The sequence below is a fragment of the Sabethes cyaneus genome, chromosome 3, assembly GCF_943734655.1.
Source record: "Sabethes cyaneus chromosome 3, idSabCyanKW18_F2, whole genome shotgun sequence".
In the NCBI taxonomy this organism is placed as follows: domain Eukaryota; kingdom Metazoa; phylum Arthropoda; class Insecta; order Diptera; family Culicidae; genus Sabethes; species Sabethes cyaneus.
Window position 1 is genome coordinate 112,383,141 of NC_071355.1, and position 21,924 is coordinate 112,405,064.

Genomic DNA, 21,924 nt, shown 5'->3' on the forward strand with positions numbered 1-21,924 from the left:
CCAAATTATGTATAGCTGCTGGTGGGGTCTGAAATAGGTTAGTTACCCTACTGCTTTTTTTTGTGTTAATTATTTCAAGATATTTTATGAGCTGCTAGCATATTATTCTCCGGTTTGTCAGACTCGATTGAAAGAACAAGCATTTATCCACTGGCGTCCTTTCATGACATTATTAACATTACATTCAATCTGTCTATACCTATATATAACTTACGACTTGCCATTAAACTTTTTCTGCTTATACATCATGAGAAATTGTCTATTAATTATTATTTGGTTATATTTTACCTAGAACTTTGTTTACTACGTCACAATTAGATTCAATCTCTTGTAACCATCTCTTAACGTTGGCAAAAGATTCCCCATTGGTGACATCGTACACGACAATAACACCATGTGTTCCACGGTAATACCTGAAACAGGCAATAGAGAAGATATTATGCTGTCAATATTAATAATGAATATTCATCTTACGTGTTCGTTATAGTTCGAAACCGTTCCTGACCCGCCGTATCCCAGATTTGTAGTTTTACTCGTTCCCCATTTATTGCTACAGTTCGTATTTTAAAATCCACACCAATTGTTGTAATATAACTACCAGAAAAAGTATTGTCGGAGAAACGAATCAAGAGAGAAGATTTGCCGACACCTGCAAAAATTAATTGCTGTTTAAAAACTTTCAACTTGTATAGAGTAATTGATCTTGAGTGGATTTATTTAGCGAGTTTTAAGACCACCACTCACACTCCTGCTTAATTTACTCGTCATTTATAAATAACTAGGTGACCCGGCAAACTTCGTACTGCCACAAATTGGACTAAATGGTACGATTTGTAAATTTCAGATGAACTACTGTTGCTCTTTAGAAAAAAAATCTCTAAATATAAGTTAAATTTTGCCATTGTTCGAGAAGCACCGCGTTTGGTTGATTGAATACTGGATTTTCAGAAAATGTTTATATCTAATAGTTGTGTTCAGTCATTAGTAACAAATGGCAATCTGCCAGATTCCCAAAATTAATTGTCCACTACACGTTGGCAACATGTCGATGTCGGTGTTAAAGTTGGTTTGCCAATCCCCCAATACCCAACCGTTATTGTTGGTTGTAGTTGCATCGCGCCTTGTTTTATATACTCTACTGAATAAAAAATGGTTGTACCTATTGGATGTTAGTTTCTTTTTTGTAAAAGTAAGTTCATAGGCTAATTTCGTCTGCTGTAGTTGATTGTCTAACGATATGCAATATCGTAAATAAGAAAGGAATTATTACACCAGCAACTATATTTTAATTGCTGCTGAAATACATCATTGATCTACTTAATACCCTCAAATATTTAGTATATTCGTTCCATCATCATCTAGCAATTCTGTGTGCTGGTTTTAAAGTTAGTTAACAATTTTTTAACACTCGCGCATATTTAATTCATCATAATAAAAGGTACGTTTGGAATTTCTCGATAATTTTAAAGTCAATTCTATATTCTGCTAGGTATTCAATGTCAATAGTCATCAGATTGTAATTTGATTCATCAATCTATTGATAATAATTAGCCAAATTAATTGCATTGCTGAATATCGATAACTGTTATTCTCAAAAAAAGCTGGGCTGGTATTTATTTTCTGATTCAGAAAATTTCATTATTCCACAAAATGAAATGAAACGTTACATGCTTATTTGACTTCTAACCGCTTTCTCAAGCATTTCTAAATACTAATGACACATTCCGCGGGCCGGTATACCAGCCAGACATTTTATAAAAGTTGCTTTTAGCATTGTTGAATATTTTTTCATGATTGGGTAATGTTTGATGTTTGAACCTTTCAAAACTGCCATAACTGGTATCCGAGCGTTTTCGGAAGTTATATAAAACGTGTATCGAAAATAAATGAAATTTACAATAAATAAATGATTTTTCGTGATATTTTTAAAAATGCTGCTACAGTGCACTAAACATTTCATAATATCACTTGTTTTCGACCAATTTACAAAACAATATATGCTGAATCCATTCCAAGAATAGTTTAGATGTAATTTTGCAGTTATTTTATATTTCAGGTGGATGAAATAGGGCTATTTTCTTGCGTTGTACCGTCACGAAAAAGACGTACTTTTTCGCTTTCGCAGGAAAGTACAAATTCGAACCATCTAATAATCCGTATTCTCTTTGTACTCAAAAAGACCTTTAAAACGGTGCCTAAAGAATGATGATAAGTTAAGTAGAACCTAAGTTACAACTGATTGAAGCTCGCGTTGTAACGTAACGGCGGGCAGCTGGACGGTTTCAAAACAAGTGAGACATAAGTAATAGCATCGAAACCTTAAGACATAGCATAATAGTTGCTTCAGACAAGTTTCTGCATTTAAAAAGCACTTTCTAGTGATAAAAAAACATTCGGACATTAGGGTGTCCCTGAGCAGATACAAAAAATATTATCTCTATTTTAAGTCAGAAATGATTGTTGTCTACAGAAAATTTGCAGAAAAACTAATTTTAAGAAACTTCGTTGAAAACTGCAGATTTATATTTCTTACATGAAAAAAGTTATAGAGCCAACCTCTTAGGGACACCCTTAAAATTAGTTTTTTTTTCGATCTAGCTCTTTAACAACGCTTTGTACGCCTTTTAGATGTTCTAAGAAATTGCTCATCGAGTTATATTGCACATTTTCGTCGAAGATAGTAGAGATCTATCTTTTTTCCTTTAGGAGCTATCCCTTATTTCTTTTATTTATACATGTTCACCTACGGTTGCCTTCATAACTTTTTTAGATTTTCCACAGTGTTCTACCCTAAGTTGTACATGGTGGAATACAGCATAAATTAACTCACAAAAAACAAGTGAGATTAGTTGCTCATAGCTGCTCTCCTTCGAGATACATGTAAAAATAAAAAAAGCCAGTGATAGCTTCTAAAGGGAAAAAGATAGTGCTCTACTATTTTCGACAAAATTATGCAATTAAATTCGATTACCAATTTCTTAGAACATTTGCAAGCCATACGAAGCGTTATTAAAGAGCTAGATCGAAAAAAATATTTTTAAAGGTGTCCCTAAGAGTTTGGCTCTATAACTTTTTCCATGTATGAAATATAAAACTTTAGCTTTCAACAAAGTTTCTTAAAATTAGTTTTTCTACAAATTTTCTGTAGACAGCAATCACTTCTGACTTAAAATAGAGAAAATATTTTTTGTATCTGCTTGAGGACACCCTAATGTCCGAATAATTTTTCACCACTAGAAAGTACTTTTTAAATGAAGAAACTTTTCTGAAGCAACTATTATGCTATGGTTCAAGGTTTCGATGCTATTACTTATATCTCACTTTCTTAGAATCCCTCCCACTGCGCGACGTAATTTGTGAACCCCACAATTACGTAGGCAAAATAGTGAAAGACAAATTAACAACACGTTTTTGGATTATCTCTTATGTACAGAAGGGAGTAACAGCGTTAATTAACGAATATTAACTGAACAGATTTTTCGTGACGTTACAACGGAGCTACGACCCTCTCTGTGTAGAGCAGAGCGTTGTAACGTCACGAAAAGTAAAATCTGTTTAAAAGTTAACTTCACTAATTATCGGAATTCTGAACATAGCAAGTTGTTCAGTATTCATCTCTTGTCAAATCATAGAAGAAACTCTTTAGATAAAATTTGAAAGAGAGCAGAATTTTCATATTTTTTAACAAAAGAACTTAAAGACGAATTTATGGCGCGTTGTAACGTCACGGTACATATTTGCTTTCCAAAACAATCTAGGTAAGGCAAATGCTATTAATTTGTTCATTTTTAATAGGAAATTTTATGCTCTTTCAAATATATAATAATATTTGGGGGTTTCTCAACGATTTTCTTAGCTGAAACACAAATACTGTATAAAGAAATGTCAAAACGTTGTAACGTCACGGCGGAATGTGTCTAATATAGGTACCCTTCAAATATAAATCCTTTATTGTTTTTAATCCTGTGACAATTCACGCTCTAAAGTCGTTTAACACAAAAGAACCGTTTTACACTTTTAAGGATTATAATACATAATGAAATCAACTAAAAGTTATTATTTAACGTTATATAAACTCGATTTATAATAGTTACATCGTTCACTACTCTTTAAAAACTTCTCAATCATTTATTTTTACTGTTGATTTGTTAGCTTGATACTCCATTGCAAAATGTATTCTACATTTGACTATTTGAAAGTGGCAATTCAATCAATTTAGTGCTTCAGCCATTTATATACCTGTATTTTATCTTCTGGATAAGCATGAAATTGCTTTGTTTGCTTCATAAATTTGATAAATGAATGAATGAGTGAATGAATGAATGAATGAATGAATGAATGAATGAATGAATGAATGAATGAATGAATGAAATAAACAAATTTTATTACTGATGCTTCAAACTTGAGCTAAGGTTTATCAGTAAGTTGTACCTTATTGATTGGTTATTTTATAAACTTGCAAGGGCACAAAAGCTGTTAATAGCATTGTTACCTGTGGCGATTTCAATGAAAGTAACCACGTGTTTATTTACCAGACGACGAACACGGCAACGGCGCTGCTAGAAATCGACCGATGATCGTAGCAAACAATGACATGTCTTTTGCAATGTGCTGTGGATTGTATATGGAAAAATAATTTTATGAGTTTTCTAATCGTTCAAGCAAATTTTCCGATTTTTCTCCCCGTAAAAACATAGCGGTGGGGGAAACGCACACAATAAAAAAAAGACGGCGCAAATCGGTCGTTTCGTTCTTAAGTGATGCGCGGTCGAACCTTTTCGCTCCTCTTTTATATATAAGATATTGTACCTTGCAGCAATTTTACGAGCCCTACGTAAATCCGTTTTTTAATAATTATTATCCTGTACTTACTAAATACATTGAAAATATGCTTGTCTAGCATGGAGGGGTGCAGTGAGGAGGCAATAACAAAAAATTGATGGTTCAGATTGCTGAATTCAAACATGTGTGGCAAACGCAGAAAATAACCACGCTAATAATTTTCGCGTGGGACTCTAAATAGGTGGAAACTCCGCAATATGTGGTGATGTTACTATGTCGACTAACATTTGAAAGAGGCGGATAAGCCAACTGTCAAACAGAACGAGTGAGAGTTCATCTTCCTATGCTGCTCCAGCAAAAAATAACTCTCACTCGTTCTGTTTGACAGTTGGCTTATCCGCCCCTTTCAAATGTTGGTCGACATTTGTTGGAAAGTAGCCCACCTTTTTTCTACATTATCAGTACCGTGGACCCACCAAAGCCACCCACCATGCCCGCCCAGTTAGCTTCGAGGTACGATGCTGGTCTAACAAGCTAGTCGTCGTATGTTCGAATCTCGGCTAGGCGGTGCTTGCTAGTTAGAGTCAATAGGATCGTTGCACTGGCCCCGTAATTTTCCTGTACTCTAACAGCCGGCTGCGAAGTCTGTCGATAAAGAAGGGTAATGTCTAAAGACGGTATAAACCTATGGCTTTGCTTTTGGACCCACCAAATTTGACGCAGGTCCATAGCTGACGCACTTTTCAGAGATTTTCGATAATAACTTATCTTGCCTGTTAATATTTCGCAAAAATGTACCTTTGACCCTTACTTTACACTCATGAAACACATTCGTGCCAAAAAAGCTTTTGATTGGTCATTTATAATTGTAAATAAAAGTAAACAGAAAAGGTGTTTTTCAACTGTGCCATTTTTTCCTACCTTAGCACAAGCGCTAAAGAAACACTCAACTGTTTTATATTTTTTAGGCGTAAAAGTGCTTTTTTGTTATAATAACTTCGAAAACTATAAAAATATGAGTATTATTAATACATTGTACACGTTATTCGAACTCTGAAAGCTTTTCAGCTTATTTCTGGACAAAAATGCTTCGCGTCAAATTAGGCTCTTAATGTTCTTTATTATTTACAGAGTAAGATATAAAAAGTATGTCATCTATTCCGACACTAAAAATGTCGTAAGTCACCAAGAAAGGTATTGGTTCAACAGTTTACCATCTCATTAGGTATTACAGAGACCACAGTTCGTCGAAAGAAGCTGCAGAAAACACTATCTCAGGACAAACATATAGTTTTAGCGTTGGAGAGGAGCTTCTATAAACTGTAAATGACTTGTTTTGCATATTAGCAGGGCTTGTTCGTTCACTTTGACTCAAAGTTGATTCATTTGACAGTACCGTCTCAGCGGAGCAAAATTTGACAAAGTTGTGTGTGGAACATTTGTAGAACTAGTTATCATTTTCAATTTTGCTGAATAAAGTTTTGCTGTATCTTTTGTATTTACGATGATACAATGCTAGTACGTCATTAGTAACTAAATGAGCATTCATTTAGTCACTAATAAGGTACTAGCATTGTAGCACCGTAAATACAAAAGATACAGTAAAACTTTATTCAGCAAAATTGTAGATAATAACTAGTTCTACAAATGTCCCATACATAACTTTGTCAAATTTTGCTCGACTGAGACTTACTTACTTACTTACTTACTTAATTGGCCTAACGTCTTATGACAAGGCCTGCGCAGTATAATTTCTCCATCTGTTTCGGTCCATGGCAACTGATCTCCAGTTCCGCGGGCACCCAGTGCTCGCCAGATCTCGCTCCACCTGGTCTTGCCACCTCGCTCGCTGTGCCCCTCTTCGTCTTGTTCCTACCGGATTTGATGCGAAGACCATTTTTGCAGGATAGTTGTCCGGCATTCTAGCAACATGTCCTGCCCAACGTATCCGTCCAGCTTTAACCACTTTCTGAATACTTGGTTCGCCGTAGAGACGCGCGAGCTCGTGGTTCATTCTTCGCCTCCATACACCGTTCTCTTGCACTCCGCCAAAGATGGTTCTTAGCACCCGCCGTTCGAAAACTCCGAGTGCTCGTAGGTCCTCTTCTAGCAATGTCCACGTTTCGTGCCCGTAGAGGACAACCGGTCTAATTAGCGTTTTGTACAGTGTGCACTTTGTACGGGGGCTCAGATTGTTCGACCGCAAGTGTTTGTGGAGTCCGTAGTAGGCCCGACTTCCGCTGATAATACGTCTTTTAATCTCACGGCTGGTATTGTTGTCCTCTGTTGCCAGCGAGCCAAGGTATACGAACTCGTCGACTACCTCGAACTCATCCCCGTCGATTACCACGGTGCTGCCCAAGCGAGCCCTGTCGCGCTCGGTCCCGCCCGCCAGCATATACTTCGTTTTAGACGTATTTATCTGCAATCCAATCTTCTCTGCTTCGCGTTTCAGTCTGGTGTACTGATCTTCCACCGCCTCAAATGTTCTGCCGACAGCATCCACGTCGTCAGCAAAGCAGATAAATTGACTGGATTTATTGAAAATCATGCCCCGCATTTCGATCGCCGCTCGCCTTATAACACCTTCAAGCGCAATGTTGAATAGCAGGCAGGAAAGACCATCTCCTTGTCGAAGTCCCCTGCGAGATTCGAATGGGTCCGACAATCCACCCGAGATTCTCACACAGCACTGGATCCCATCCATCGTAGCCATGATAAGTCTAGTAAGCTTACCCGGAAAGCCGTTTTCGTCCAAAATTTTCCATAGCTCTTGTCGGTTTACGCTATCATATGCGGCTTTGAAATCGATGAACAGGTGGTGCGTGGGGACTCGGAATTCGCGGCACTTCTGGAGGATCTGCCGCAGGGTGAAGATTTGGTCTGTTGTAGACCGACCCTCCATGAAGCCGGCCTGGTAACTTCCCACAAATCTATTGGCTATTGGCGATAGTCGATGAAAGAGGACTTGGGACAGCACTTTGTAGGCGGCATTCAGGATAGTGATGGCTCGGTAGTTCTCACAATCCAGCTTATCACCTTTCTTGTAGATAGGGCAGATAACCCCGTCTTTCCACTCCTCCGGTAGTCGTTCCGTATCCCAAATCTTGACAATCAATTGATGCAGACAGCCGGCCAACTTGTCCGGGCCCATTTTAATAAGTTCCGCTCCAATGCCATCCTTTCCCGCTGCTTTGTTGTTCTTCAGCCGCTGGATGGCTTCTTTAACTTCCCTTATCGATGGGGGTGGCACATCTTCGTCGCTTGCTGCACCAATGTGGTCACTTCCTCCGCTATCATGGTCTTCCGCCTGCACGCCATTCAGGTGTTCATCGTAGTGCTGCTTCCACCTTTCAATCACCGCACGGTCATCAGTCAAGATACCTCCATCTTTATCTCTGCACATTTCGGCCCGCAGCACGAAGCCTTTGCGAGATCCGTTGAGTTTCTGATAGAACTTCCGTGTGTCGTGAAAGCGGTACAGCTGTTCAAGTTCTTCGCACTCCTTCTCCTCTTGGTGGCGCTTCTTTTCCTTGAAGAGTCGGGTTTGCTGCCTCCGCTTCTGTTTGTATCGCTCCACATTCTGACGGGTGGCTCTACGCAGCATTTGTACCCGCGCTGCGTTCTTCTCATCCAATATCTGCTGGCATTCCTCGTCAAACCATTCGTTACGTCGATTCGGTGCCACACTGCCTAGGACGTTCTCCGCTACGCTGCACAGAGGGGCCGGGCCGGACAAAAATGCTAAAATCGATTTTCGATTTTTATTGTTCTCATATTTTTTCTTAAATGTACTATCATTGAATATATATATGCCAAATTTTTAAGTAAATCGAGTAAAAACTAAAGCTTGTAGAATTTTTTGAAGATACCAAAGTCAGTGAAATTTGTTGAAATTCGCAATGCGAAAACTTTACACCCTGTGATATTCAATTCGTTTTAGTTAGTTTAAAATATTGAACACCAGTCTATGCAAAGATGTGTTTTGATAGGAAATTTTCTTGGGAATCCAATGGAATTTTTAGATTTCGCAAAACATCATTGTTATAAAAGTTACAATATGAAATACACGTTATTATTTGATTTTTAAACAGTGTTTCGGTCTGTAGGACGCCATCTACTTAGGAGTGCATACTAGTGCATCGACCACTTATGTTTCATTTTACAGGAAATTTTGTCTAGTTTTCAAAAATCATAGTGGCATCTTGCGCCGTTCTGCGCCAAGGTCTCAAATTTGATGAATTCTGAACAGGGTTGGCACGATCACTTTGACTCAATTCATATTCATTTGACACTACCGTCCCAATTAAGCAAAATTTGAAGAAGTTGTGTATGTCGCATTTGTAGAGCTAGTTATTATCTAAAATTTTGCCGAATAAAGCAGGGTTGTATCTTTTGTATTCACTGTGCTACAATGCTGCTGCCCCGTTGGTAGTCAAGTGAACGCTCATTTGGTTACCAACGGGGTAGCAACCATATGGTACCTTAAATACAAAAGATACAGCCTAGCTTTATTCAGCAAATTTGAAGATAATAACTAGCTCTACAAATGCCACATACATAACTTTTTCAGATTCTGCTTGATTGAGACGGTACTGTCAAATGAATGTGAATTGAATCAAAATGATTGTGCCATGCATGATTCTTTATTATTTCTTTATCATCTTAAATATCTGAAATCGAACGAAATCATTCTCTGATTCATATGTCGATTCCATATTAAGTCATTACTTTTGTTATCCATCAATATCTTTCAAATTGCTTCAAAATTTCGAGGATAGCAAGAAACACTATAAGCAAAAAAACAGTTTTAATCTATTTCAAAACATACGTGAATATGAAATAATACTTCAAATTTAAACACAGCTATGTATTGGAAACATGAGCTTGCCCAATTTATTTTAATTTTAGTAGTCCAGTTTGTTGCAAAACACTAAGAATACATAAAAGGTATTTGCAGAAAAATAAAGTATATGATTTACAGTATTAATATTTTTTAATCAACCATAGACGTTCATATGATAATTTTAGAACATTTTAGATGCAAAAATCAGATTCAGCGACCCAAAATTACCCTAAGGTGGCATTTTCAGCATCTTTGGACAACTTTTTTATTTTTGTCCAGCTTTTGTATGGAGAGGATCCACTGTGCGCTGTTAATGGCTGTTTTCACGGCATTCCAACAGTCTTCAAGAGGGGCTTCATCCAGCTCTCCCTCTTCCGGCAGCGCGGTTTCGAGAGATAACGCGTAGTTTTCGGCGACCTCTGGTTGCTTCAGTCGCGCTAGATTATACCGTGGCGGGCGGCGGTATCGTATGTTGTTCACAACAGATAGTTTTTGACGTATCCTTACCATCACTAGCTAGTGGTCCGAATCAATGTTAGCGCCCGGATAGGTTCGGACGTCGATAATGTCTGAAAAGTGCCAACCATCTATCAGAACGTGGTCGATTTGTGATTCTGTCTGGTTGGGTGATCTCCAGGTGTACCGATGGTAGAGGTTATGCTGGAAGAAGGTACTACGTATGGCCATGTTCTTGGAGGCGGCGAAGTCGTCAAGTCTTAGGCCGTTTTCGTTCGTTTGCGGGTGAGCGCTGAACCGTCCAATCACCGGTTTGAATTCCTCCTCCTGACCAACCTGAGCATTACAGTCCCCGATGATAATTTTGACATCATGTCTTGGGCAGCGGTCGTATTCACGCTCCAACTGCGCGTAGAATTCGTCTTTGTCATCATCGGTACTTCCGAGGTGAGGGCTGTGCACGTTAATTATGCTTATATTGAAGAATCGGCCCTTGATTCTTAATCTGCACATTCGGGGGTTGATCGGCCACCACCCGATCACCCGCTTCTGCATCTCGCCCATCACTATAAAAGCTGTGCCCAGCTCGTGTGTATTGCCGCAGCTCTGGTAGATGGCATGACCATCTCTATACGTACGTACCATCGTTCCTTTCCAGCATACCTCCTGCAGCGCTACAATGTCGAACTTGCGGCTCTTCACTTCTTTAGAAAGCACGTGGGTACTTCCGAGGAAATTTAGAGACCGACAGTTCCATGTTCCTAATTTCCAATCGTTAGTCCGTTTTCGTCGCCTGGGTCTTTGCCGATTGTTCCGATTAGAGTTATTATTATTACTTACGGAGTCCATTGCTTTGGTTTTTTTAGTGGTTCAGGCTTGCAAAGCCCGCAACCAACCCCACAGTATCGCCGGAGGGCCAACGTAGCTCGAAGGAGCCCTCCCCCCCTGTCAGCATACGACCTTGGTTTCCACCGGGGTTGGTTACCCGATCTCCACCCGAGGTTGCTCGTATCCCGGCTGGTACCACGAGGAGGTTGGGGTAGGAGTTGCTAGGTAAGAGGCTATGAACCACTGTGGGGTCTATTTTATGCCCAGTGCACAAGGCACCGATGGTACGCATTACCAAGCCATTTACCAGCCTCGACTGAGACGGTATTGGCAAATGAATCAACATTGAGTCAAAGTGAACGAACAAGCCCTGCATATTAGTAAAATCAAGTTCCCCAAACGGGTAGGGCAATCAAAAATATTGATTTAGGATTAAGGTTGAGTTAGGATACTTTTTTCGCTTGTCTGGCAGATCCTGCAGTTACTGCAGTTTCCGGTAAACGGCTAATTTAGTTTTTCCTGAATCTTGACACTTTCCTAGCTGTCTTTCAAAACAACGTACAGTTGTTTTAGAAAAGTCATTTCCAGAATTTTGTTTGTTAAACACAAATTATGACAGATTTTTGAATAGCCTGCTTGTGGTAGCAATATAAACATGTCGGCTGTCCCAATTCTCCCGACGTTTTCGCAAAAACTGGGATAAAATACATCCACACAAATAACGAAAACGTTGTTTTACTATTTAAAATAATGCTCAATCATCTAAAATACAAAATACATTGTCGATTTTGTTAAATTATATTAATTTTTTAAGTGCCTCAAATAAGGAACATTTTACGTCAAATAAGACACATTGCAAAATTCATGCGTCAATTTAGGAACCCCGAGCATCTCACAAAAACTTGACACAATATAAAGAATTCAATGCATATTTACTGTTTGTTTAACTTTTCAGCCTGATTAAAACTATTCCGATTCTTTTGGAATAAAATGATGCCATCTTGCGAGTAATTCGGGGTCAAAATTAGGATAGTTTTGTAGTAAAAGTTCTATAGTTCCTAAACAAGCAACGATAGAAGTGTACTATATTCAGCAATGTTATGTATTTTTACTATTTGTACAACTTTGTAAAGCATATGAAATGGAGAGGACCTGGAAGGAGCGTCAAGCATAGCTCTGGCTCTCTCAAGCTCCCACCTGGCGCCTCCACGCAGATCTAAGTCAAATGATGACGGTCGATGGCCTTACCCGGAAATGCTTCATGTACTTACTGAAGCAGCTAAGCTAGGAGGTGCGAACTAGAGCGTCTGTTCTCCAGATGCGGGGCGGCTCACACAGCGTCTCTCTCGTAACGGGCGGCTGAATATGAAATGCTGTATCCCGCAAGCTATACCTAAGATGGCAGACCCATCAGCGGGATGTAGGTATCGCGACCCCGGTGAGGTAGTATACCGAAAACTCAATTACCACGAACAAGGAACAAAGAAATTCAGGACGGAACAATCGGTATAGGACACGGCAAAGGACAAGGAAACGATTAAGGGATAACGATTGGAAACTCTATTGCAGGCACTTCTTTCAAGTACCACATCTACTACAGTGGCGGTAAGAAAGCAGAACATGGAGTCGGTTTCGTAGTGTTGGGAAAACAAAAGCAACGAGTTATCCGGTGGAGGCCCGTAGATGACCGTATATGCGTGTTGAGGATTAAGGGCAAATTCTTCAACTATAGCCTAATCAACTTATACGCACCGACAAATGATAAATCCGATGATGCTAAAGACGAGTTTTACGACAAGCTTGAGAGGACCTATGGAGAGTGCCCAAAACACGACGTGAAAATCATCATCGGAGATGCAAACGCGCAGAGGGATTCTTCCGTCCAGTTATTGGAAGACATAGCCTACATCTGTCGACCAATGATAACGGTTTGAGGCTCATAAATTTTGCCGCGGCCAGAGGGATGGCTATCTGTAGCACCTACTTTCCACGTTTGAATATTCGAAAACGCACCTGGAGGCATCCAAATGGAGACTCTAGCTCTCAGATCGATCATGTCTTGATTCACGGTCGACACTTTTCGGATGTTATCGATGTACGGTCTTTTCGTGGACCAAATATCGACTCTGACCACTATCTCGTAGTGAGTAAGATTCGCGCAAGGCTGTCGAACACGGCGAAATCCCGCACTGAAAGGACGCTGCGTTTCAACATCCAGCGGTTACCGGCAGACAGCGTAGCAGTGGAGTACGCCAGGAAGCTTGACCAGCGAATCGCAGAACAGCAGGTAGAAGAAGAAGATATAAATGGGCTGTGGAGGAACATCCATGGTGCCATCCAAACAGCAGCGAGAGACGTGGTAGGCACGACGCATGGAAGACAGCGTAACAGCTGGTTTGATGCCGAATGCCAGACAGTGACAGACGAAAAGAACCAGGCCAGAAGTCGCATGCTCACTGCGGCAACGCGTCAAAACAGAGAGAGATACAGAGAGACTAGAGCTGCGGAAAAAAGAATCCATCGTCTAAAGAAACGTGAGTACGAGGAGCACGTGCTCGCCGGCGAAGAGGAGCGATACGCCAGCAACGACACACGGAGTTTCTATAAAACGGTGAGATGCAGGAATTTTGCCATGCCTGTGATGTGCAATGATAGTGCTGGCAACCTGCTTACCGACAAAACGGCGGTAGCAGCCAGGTGGAAGGAGCACTTCCAGACACCATTGAATGGAGAGGTAAATGCGGAGATCAGCAGGGACAGGATAGAAATTGTAAGCGATGGTCAAGCTGTGGAGTCACCAACACAGGAGGAGGTTAAGAAGGCAATCAGTGAGCTGAAAAACGGTAAGGCTGCTGGACGGTATCCCGGCTGAAAGCGGGGAGCGAGCGGCTGTACAAAGCAATCCACCGGATCATTGTCAGGATTTGGGAGGAAGAACAAATGCCGGAGGAGTGGTTGTATGGCCTCATTTGCCCAATTTTCAAAAAGGGACATCGAATGGAGTGTAAAAACTATCGAGGAATTACATTGCTCAATTCTGCCTACAAAGTGCTTTCCCGTATCCTGTTCTGCAGACTGAGACCGTTAGCGGAGTGCTTCGTCGGCGAGTACCAAGCTGGTTTTCGTGAGGGTCGCTCCACGACGGATTAGATGTTTACCCTGCGCCAGTTGCTAGACAAGTTCCGGGAGTACAACTTGCAGACACACCATCTGTTTGTGGACTTTAAAGCGGCGTACGATTCAGTTAAACGAAATGAGCTGTGGCAGATAATGCTAGAACATGGTTTTCCGACGAAACTAATTACGCTGATTCGTGCGACGCTGGACGGATCCAAATCATGCGTTAGAATAGCGGGTGAGAGCTGCTCAGCTGCTTTCGTGACATTGGATGGACTGAAGCAAGGGGATGCACTCTCTAACCTGCTATTCAACATTGCCTTGGAAGGTGCATTACGAAGAGCAAACGTGGAAAGGAATGGAACTATCATCTCGAAATCTCACATGCTTCTTGGTTTTGCGGATGACGTCGATATCATCGGAATCAACCGTAGAGCAGTGGAAGAGGCCTTCAGGCCTTTCAAAAGGTAAGCTGCGAGATTGGGACTTACCATTAATACCGCCAAAACGAAGTACATGGTTGCTGGTAGGGAACGTGGGAGCTCAAGTGGTGTTGGTGCCGAGGTGGAGTTAGATGGGGAACGATATGAAGTAGTGGAGGAATTTATATACCTTGGTACATTCGTGACATGTGACAACGATGTAAGCCGCGAAGTGAAACGACGACTTTCAGCCGCGAATCGGGCTTTCTATGGATTACGTAGCCAGCTGAAGTCCCGTAGTTTGCAAATTCGCACAAAATTGGCGCTCTACAGAACACTAATCCTCCCGGTGGCCCTTTACGGACACGAATCATGGACGCTAAACTAAGCTGATCGGCGGGTGCTTGGGGTTTTTGAGCATAAAATTCTGCGATCTATACTTGGTGGCAAAATGGAAAATGGAGTGTGGCGCAGACGCATGAATCACGAGCTGTACCAAGTATACAAATATGCTGATATAGTGAAGGTAGTGCAATGTGGCAGGCTGCGGTGGGCTGGACACGTGGCCAGAATGCCTGTTGCGGTAACTGACTATACACCGAAATTCCGATAGCTGTTACTTTTATTTCAGTTTTATACTTAGGTCTAATAAATTCAGAAGATTACTCACATTTCAGTGTAGCTATAAAGAATTCCGATGACAATCAATATATTGGCGTTGCTAATGCGCAATCGATAAATCTAGGTTATAATGTATATTAGTAATAATAGGTATAATCAATAATAGGTTTAGGCTTACAAATTCTTTGAATGAGGTATTTTAAACAAATTTAATAAATGTAATAAGCACTGATCAACTTTAAAGGTGTTAAATTATTAATTAAACTTGCTCAATGGTCTGAGGTCTATCCTCGAGCGTAATTAGGCAGAAATTGATTTTTGATTTCACTTTTAACGGTTGGTGTTCTTGTTTGATCTGTCATTTAGTCGAGGGAGTGCCCGGCAGCACCATCATTCACTGACGACCCGGTGGTTGTCGTTACATTCCCCGACCCGTGTGGCCCGGGGCTACCGAAGACGTCCAGGACTGCGATCATCGCTGACGGTCGCAAAATGATCCCTTTCGCCGTCTGGATTCTCGCTTTCCTGACTTGACCATCTGCAGCTACGAAAACTTCCACGATCTTGCCTCTGAGCCATTGATTTCTTGCCGTATTTTCCTCTACGATGACTATATCTCCCACTTGAATTGGCTTCACGGGCTCAAACCATTTGGATCGCCTAGCTAGTACCGGAAGGTACTCTTTAGTCCAACGTCGCTAAAATTCGTCTATCATCCATTGAGCCAACTTCCAACTAGAAGCTTCATCTTTAGAAGCGAATATTCCTGGTGAAAAACTTCCTTCAATTCCAATCTAGGTATGGATACGGGCTTTAATGGGGCTACTTTACTTTTGGCTATGCTGAGGGAACACTCAACTCCACTTTCTCCTACAGTCCGAAGGTATATGGCACAGGCATAAGCTTGTCGACTCGCATCTACGAACGCGTGAAGTTCCGATACTCTAGATGGATCTGACCGAGTGCATCCCAGAAGACATCGAGGAATCTGGATATCTTTAAGATGTTTAAGATATTGCTGCCATGTTTTCCAATTATCTTGCAAATGCTCTGGGATGTTTTCATCCCAGTTTGTCCCAGCTCGCCAGATATGCTGCAAGGGTGTCGACTCAAATCCAAAAATAAAATTCCCTGACTTTCCCTGATTTTCCCTGATGCTTCAAATATTTTTCCCTGACCCTCAAAACTTGAATATCAAGCTTATTTGGGCGATTTCTGACTTAAGTTTTTAACCCTTTAGCATGGCTTATGCGAGCTGCTGAAAACTAAAGCTAGATTTCTTCATGTTTTAAGAACACATATCAAAGATTCTTACCTATTTCTTACCAGCGTTTCGAAAAAGCCCTCTTCTATCGAGTCTAGGGACAGTTATGTTTGAGGTATCAACTTGAATCCAAACAAACAAAGATTGAGAAATAATCTAATCGACCTGTTTTTGCACAAAGCTTAGATGTTACATACAACAAAATTACAGCCGTGTGAACATAACAAATCTTGCTAATTTTCAGTCAGCTCAAACTAGTAACTTTGCCGCTGGAAGGCGGACACATGTCTGCGGTTTTTCAGTTAAACCATACACACCACACAGACAAACAGACGAGACACTCGCGATAATTCCATCGTCCAATCAAAAACTACTCATTTTTCAAAAAAGCATGTTTCGCAACATGGCCACACCGCGGCGCGCGAGTGTTGCTTTGAGTTTTCAGTATAAAACCATTCAAATGTACAAAACCTTACAGCATAAAACCCTGCAAATGCAAGCTACTCCGCAACATGCAAAACAGAGGGTGCTAGTGTGCAAGCAAAATGTGCCGACGATGACGATGGTTTTTAAATGATTTTCTTCTAAGTGTCATGTCAGTTCGTCAGTGGTTAAACTAAAACAAAACTTTCCTGGAAGTTTCAGATTGTTATCTTTGCTGCAAAAAGTATGGGGTTAAGGAGATGATTCCCCAAAGATTTTTGGTACAAAAATGTAAGGCAAAATTTTAGCTAGATATATTGTTAGAAAATGTCCAAATGGCAAATATTTTAACCCTCAATGGTGGATAGTATGCGAAGCTAAGACTAAAGCTGTGTGTCATGATTTCGGATTGCAACTATCGAGACTCGAGAGCAACATTGACTCGAAGGTAGTTCGGTGGTCGGCCGTTCGGTCCGATGACCGTATATGGGTGTTGAGAATTAAGGCAAATTCTTCAACTACAGCTTAATCAACGTATAGTCACCAACAAATCATAAATTCGATGATACTAGGGACGAATTGAACCGCCCAGTTAGCTTCGAGGTACGATGCTGATCTAACAAGCCAGTTGTGTTCGAATCTCGGCTAGCCAATTTTTGTTAGATAGAATCAGTAGGATCGTTGCACTGACCCCGTAATTTTCCTGTACTCTAACAGCCGGCTGCGAAGTCTGTCGATAAAGAAGGATAATGTCTAGTGACAGTTAATGCTCAAGACTTTACTTTGCTAGGGACGAATTCTATGACAGGTTCGAAAGGATTTATGGGGTGCGCCCGACTTGAAAATTCAAGACTTTAGCTCCCAGATCGATCCTGTTTAACGGTCAATACTTTTTGAAAGTCATCAATATACAGTCTTTTCTTAGCGACTTTGACCGCTATCTCGTCGTAAGATGCACGCAAGGTTATCGAAATCGGCGAAGGCTCGCACTGAGAGGTTGTTGCATTTCAACATCTAGCGGTTTACGGCATATGACGTTGCAGTGGAGTACACCAGAAAGCATGATCAACGAATCGCAGAACAGCAGGAAGAAAGGGAATAAGACGTAAGTAGGCCGTGGAGGATCCGCCATGGCGCCGACAACTACGAGGGAAGTGATAGGCACGACGTGTGGAAGACAATCACCCTTATTCTGCGAGTCACGTGACTCAATACGACAAATGTCACTCGCCGTGACTCGGCACGGCGAGTCGAATTGAGTGCTGTCACGTAGGTGACAACCGTGTCACCTAAGTGACAAACCGTGTCACCTAGGTGACAAAGCGAGTGACAATTGACAATTGTCACCTCATTCGCGATGACTCCAAATTAGTTACGTCACTCGCCTCGCAGACTAAGGGTGAGTGTAACAGCTTGTTTGATGTCGAATGCCAGAAAATGACAGATGAGAGGAACCAGGCCAAGAGTCGCATGCTCACTGCGGATCACGTCAGAACAGAGAAAAATGTAAGCTTTCTGCGTATTACGTAACCAGCTGAACCAGTCCCGAAGGTTGCCACCTCGCATAAACGCTAATTCTACAGAACGTTAATGCTCCCGGTAACCCTTAACGGACTTGAATCATGGACACTGAAGGAATATGATGAATGCTTGGGGCTTCTGAGTGTAAAATTCTGCAATTGGTGAAAACGTTGTAGATCGCGTGTAAATAACAGTCTGTATCCCGCTTTGTGCTCTTCATGTCTGCACCGTGAAGTGCGTGAGGCCTGCCATTGCCGATTTCGAGCGCTACAGCGAGTGAAGTCTGACAATTGTATGGCGCAAAACAAGTAAAAATTAACGGCAAACTGAAAGATAATCGAATCGCTACTAGATATGTAATAATTTTTAATTCAACCGATCAATCTGCGTAGGGTATTGTCGTTATCGTCGGGCCACTGTTATGGTCGGGCCATCACGATTTTACAGTTTTAGTAACTCATGATATCTATGATACAACCATTTTAAAACTTCTCACTGTGATAGCTAACTTTTCACAATATTGTGAGTTTCAATCGTGTATTCAAAACACCCGTACTGAATTCAGTAACTAATTCTTACAAAAAAAAGTTTTCCAGGTGCAATGAACTTTTCTTCAATAAATGATTCATGAAATGCAATTATCGAGATAAATTTTGAAAATGTATGAAGTGTGTTGTGCTGCACACGAAGACTATAGAAAAACCCCCTCCGGTAAGGTGTTTGAGAAGGCTAAGGTGAAATACTAGAAAGGCGATATTTGTAAAGGTCGGGCCACTAGAGTAGTCATGGTTGGGCCACCATAATTTTAAGCGCAGAAGCACAATAATCGCTAGAGACTGTCAGTCACGTAAAATGTCATGAAATAAAGCCAAATTAATACGATGAAAATCTAGATTTTTGTTGTTTTTTTTTTTCATTTTAGTTGAACACTTCGGAAAAGGCGATTGTAGCAATATTAATTCTACAAGATCGCCAAAATTTCGCAAAAATGCAATTAAAAATAGGATATTCACCTATATACCTATATACCTATATACCCTGGACCTATATACCTATATACCTATATGAGCCGGTGTTCACGGAATTCATTCTTTTCATGTTTCTATATAGAATTTCAATACGTATGTCTTAGATTTTCTGCGGTGGCCCAACGTGTACAACATGGTCCGACTATGGCAACATTTTTTGTCTTCACGTAAATGCCTATAACTTTTTTATTTTTCAAGCAATCAGTTCAAAACTTTCCCGAAATATACCTTATTCTTAGACCTTTGCAACGATGTATTTAGATTTCCAAAATTCCTTTTGAAATGAAAGTTATGGGCGATTTCCAAAACGTGGCCCAACCACGACGACACTCCCCTATATTTTACACGAAAATTGATTTTATTCCAAAGTTGATCAACAATATTGCCGGGTAAACAAAATTTCCCTGATTGAATTTCTAAATTCCCTGATATTCCCTGATTTCCCTGATCCAAAAATGAATTCCCTGATATTCCCTAAATTTTCCAGGGTTTTCCAGGAAATCGACACCCTGTGAGGGCTTTCCCAAGCAAGCAAAAGTTCGAAAATTACTTGACATGCGAACTCAAAGTTCATGATTAGTTCAGATTCAGTTCCGTGGAACTTTCTTGCTGATTAGTAGTGCATATCAAATATACGTGGAACTTAATGCTTTAAGAAGTGCTGCGGGTACTTCATAGATACTTCAAAGCTATTAGGATGCTACATGAAGTTCTGAAGTAACTTTAGTTGCTAACAAGTTCTGCGTGCTGCTTTTTTGTTTATATTTCTGGTGATCAAACCATCAGAACCTGAAACTATTGGAGATTAATTATTTTTATTTCACTTGAATAAATTTAATCCTCGCACATTTCGAATTACAAATATAAATTAAAATGTAATGCTCTTCATTATTGTGTTGTGTTGTGTAGCATATGCTGTCAGTATCTCACTACTATAGTTAATTGCCTGGTTCCAAACTTTATGTTCTATAATTAACTTGCGCTGCGTGAAGCTGCTGCAAGTTCGGAAACGAACTTTTACTTAACAACTCATTGGCAAAATTCACATCGCTTGTATACGACAAAGGTGACGCAGTGGATCGGTATAGATTTACAACGCGGAACACCCGGGTTTAAACCCAACAGCAGGCAAATGCAACGAATATAGAAGTTAGGTAGAAGTATAAAAATAGAACATAGAAGTGCTGCTCAATTTGTTTTTTCTTAGTTTTTGACAGTTTATTTCGAAGCTGCTTAGCGTTCTATACAGTGAACCCAAGACAGCTTGAAAGTTTGGTTAATTACTTAAAAGTGACGCTGCTTAGCAAGTTATAGATTGATATACATAAAGCTGTTTAACCCTTGTTAGACACCATTATTCGAACTCTTGGTTACTTGGGTTACCATGAATTACGTAGTGGGATATCAAACCTAACGGGTCAAAAATACTCATTATTATCCGCAGTACCTGTCTTTTCGTAGGAATTAACGATAGACTAATTAGACTCGCCAATTCAGCGTTCGATGGTGATATGAACGTAAATGTGTCACTACTGAGAACCCAGAACATTCCCAAAACCCGTTCCGATTCCGAGTCCAGACTCAAGTTCTTGGTTGTAACTTGCTGCGGTACTCAAGCTTACGTAAAACTTCACCAGAATTTGATACGAGTTGGCACATCTCGAATCCACCATTGTTGTGAACGTACTTCACTTGCTCCATTAGCTCAATTGCCTCAGACACTGTTTATTTGTTTATTTTTTGTTTATTTTATTGTGAAATTCAACTGACACAGTTGTCTTATTGAATAATATAGTCATAGTCATGCTTATAAAAAACTACTATTACATATTTTCTGTGCAAACTTATGTGAAGGTTCGCCGAACTCAAAGAGGGTTTCAACTGTAGAGAAAGTTCGAATGCAGGCAGTTATTGGTTCGTTGCATCCAAAAGTTGTTCGATGAAAACTCGGCTGCAGTAGTCCGGTTGATCGGAGGGAGCGTTGCGACGCACGGAAGCTCAAATCAGATAGAATTGTCGGTGAATCGATCTCGCCATTTAGGATCTTTGCTACACATACAGCTTGCTGAACCTTCCTACGCCGCTCGAGTGTTTGAAGACCCAGAAGACGACAACGTTCGGGATATGGTGGTAGATTTGCTGGATCACGCCAAGGTAAGTCTCGTAGCGCAAGCCGGACAAAACGTTTCTGCACCCGTTCCATACGCAGATTCCACGCCAGTTGATAAGGACACCAAACTATGCACGCATTTTCGATCAGTGGACGTACCAGGGAACAGTATAGCGCCTTCAGACAGTGGGGATCACTGAAATCACGGGCAATCTTTGCGATGAAGCCAAGCTGTCGGGATATTGCAGTGGTGCGATGTAAATTGATATTGCAGTGGTGCGATGTAAATTGAACGTCAGCTTGGCATCAAGCAGTACTCCGAGGTCATTGACTTGGTCGACTCTCGAAACTAGCTGTTCGTTTATTTGGTAGTTGAAGGAGATTGGACTAGCGATGCGATGGAAAGTCATTACTTGGCACTTCGGGATGCTGATGACCAGCCAGTTTTTCCTGCACCAGTCAGCGAACATATCCAAAAGCCCCTGAAGCCGCATACAATCATCTAT

General features: G+C 40.7%; 1 protein-coding gene across 1 annotated transcript in view; it reads right to left on the reverse strand.

Moving 5' to 3' along the window:
* Positions 1-21,924, reverse strand: part of LOC128744772 (ras-related protein Rab-35) — a 208,689-nt gene that overhangs the window by 56,562 nt on the left and 130,203 nt on the right. The window contains exons 2-3 of the mRNA XM_053842001.1: positions 475-649; positions 289-413 (exon numbers count right to left, since the gene is read on the reverse strand). Of these exons, the coding sequence (XP_053697976.1) occupies positions 289-413; positions 475-649 (300 nt within the window). The remainder of the gene's footprint in view (positions 1-288; positions 414-474; positions 650-21,924) is intronic.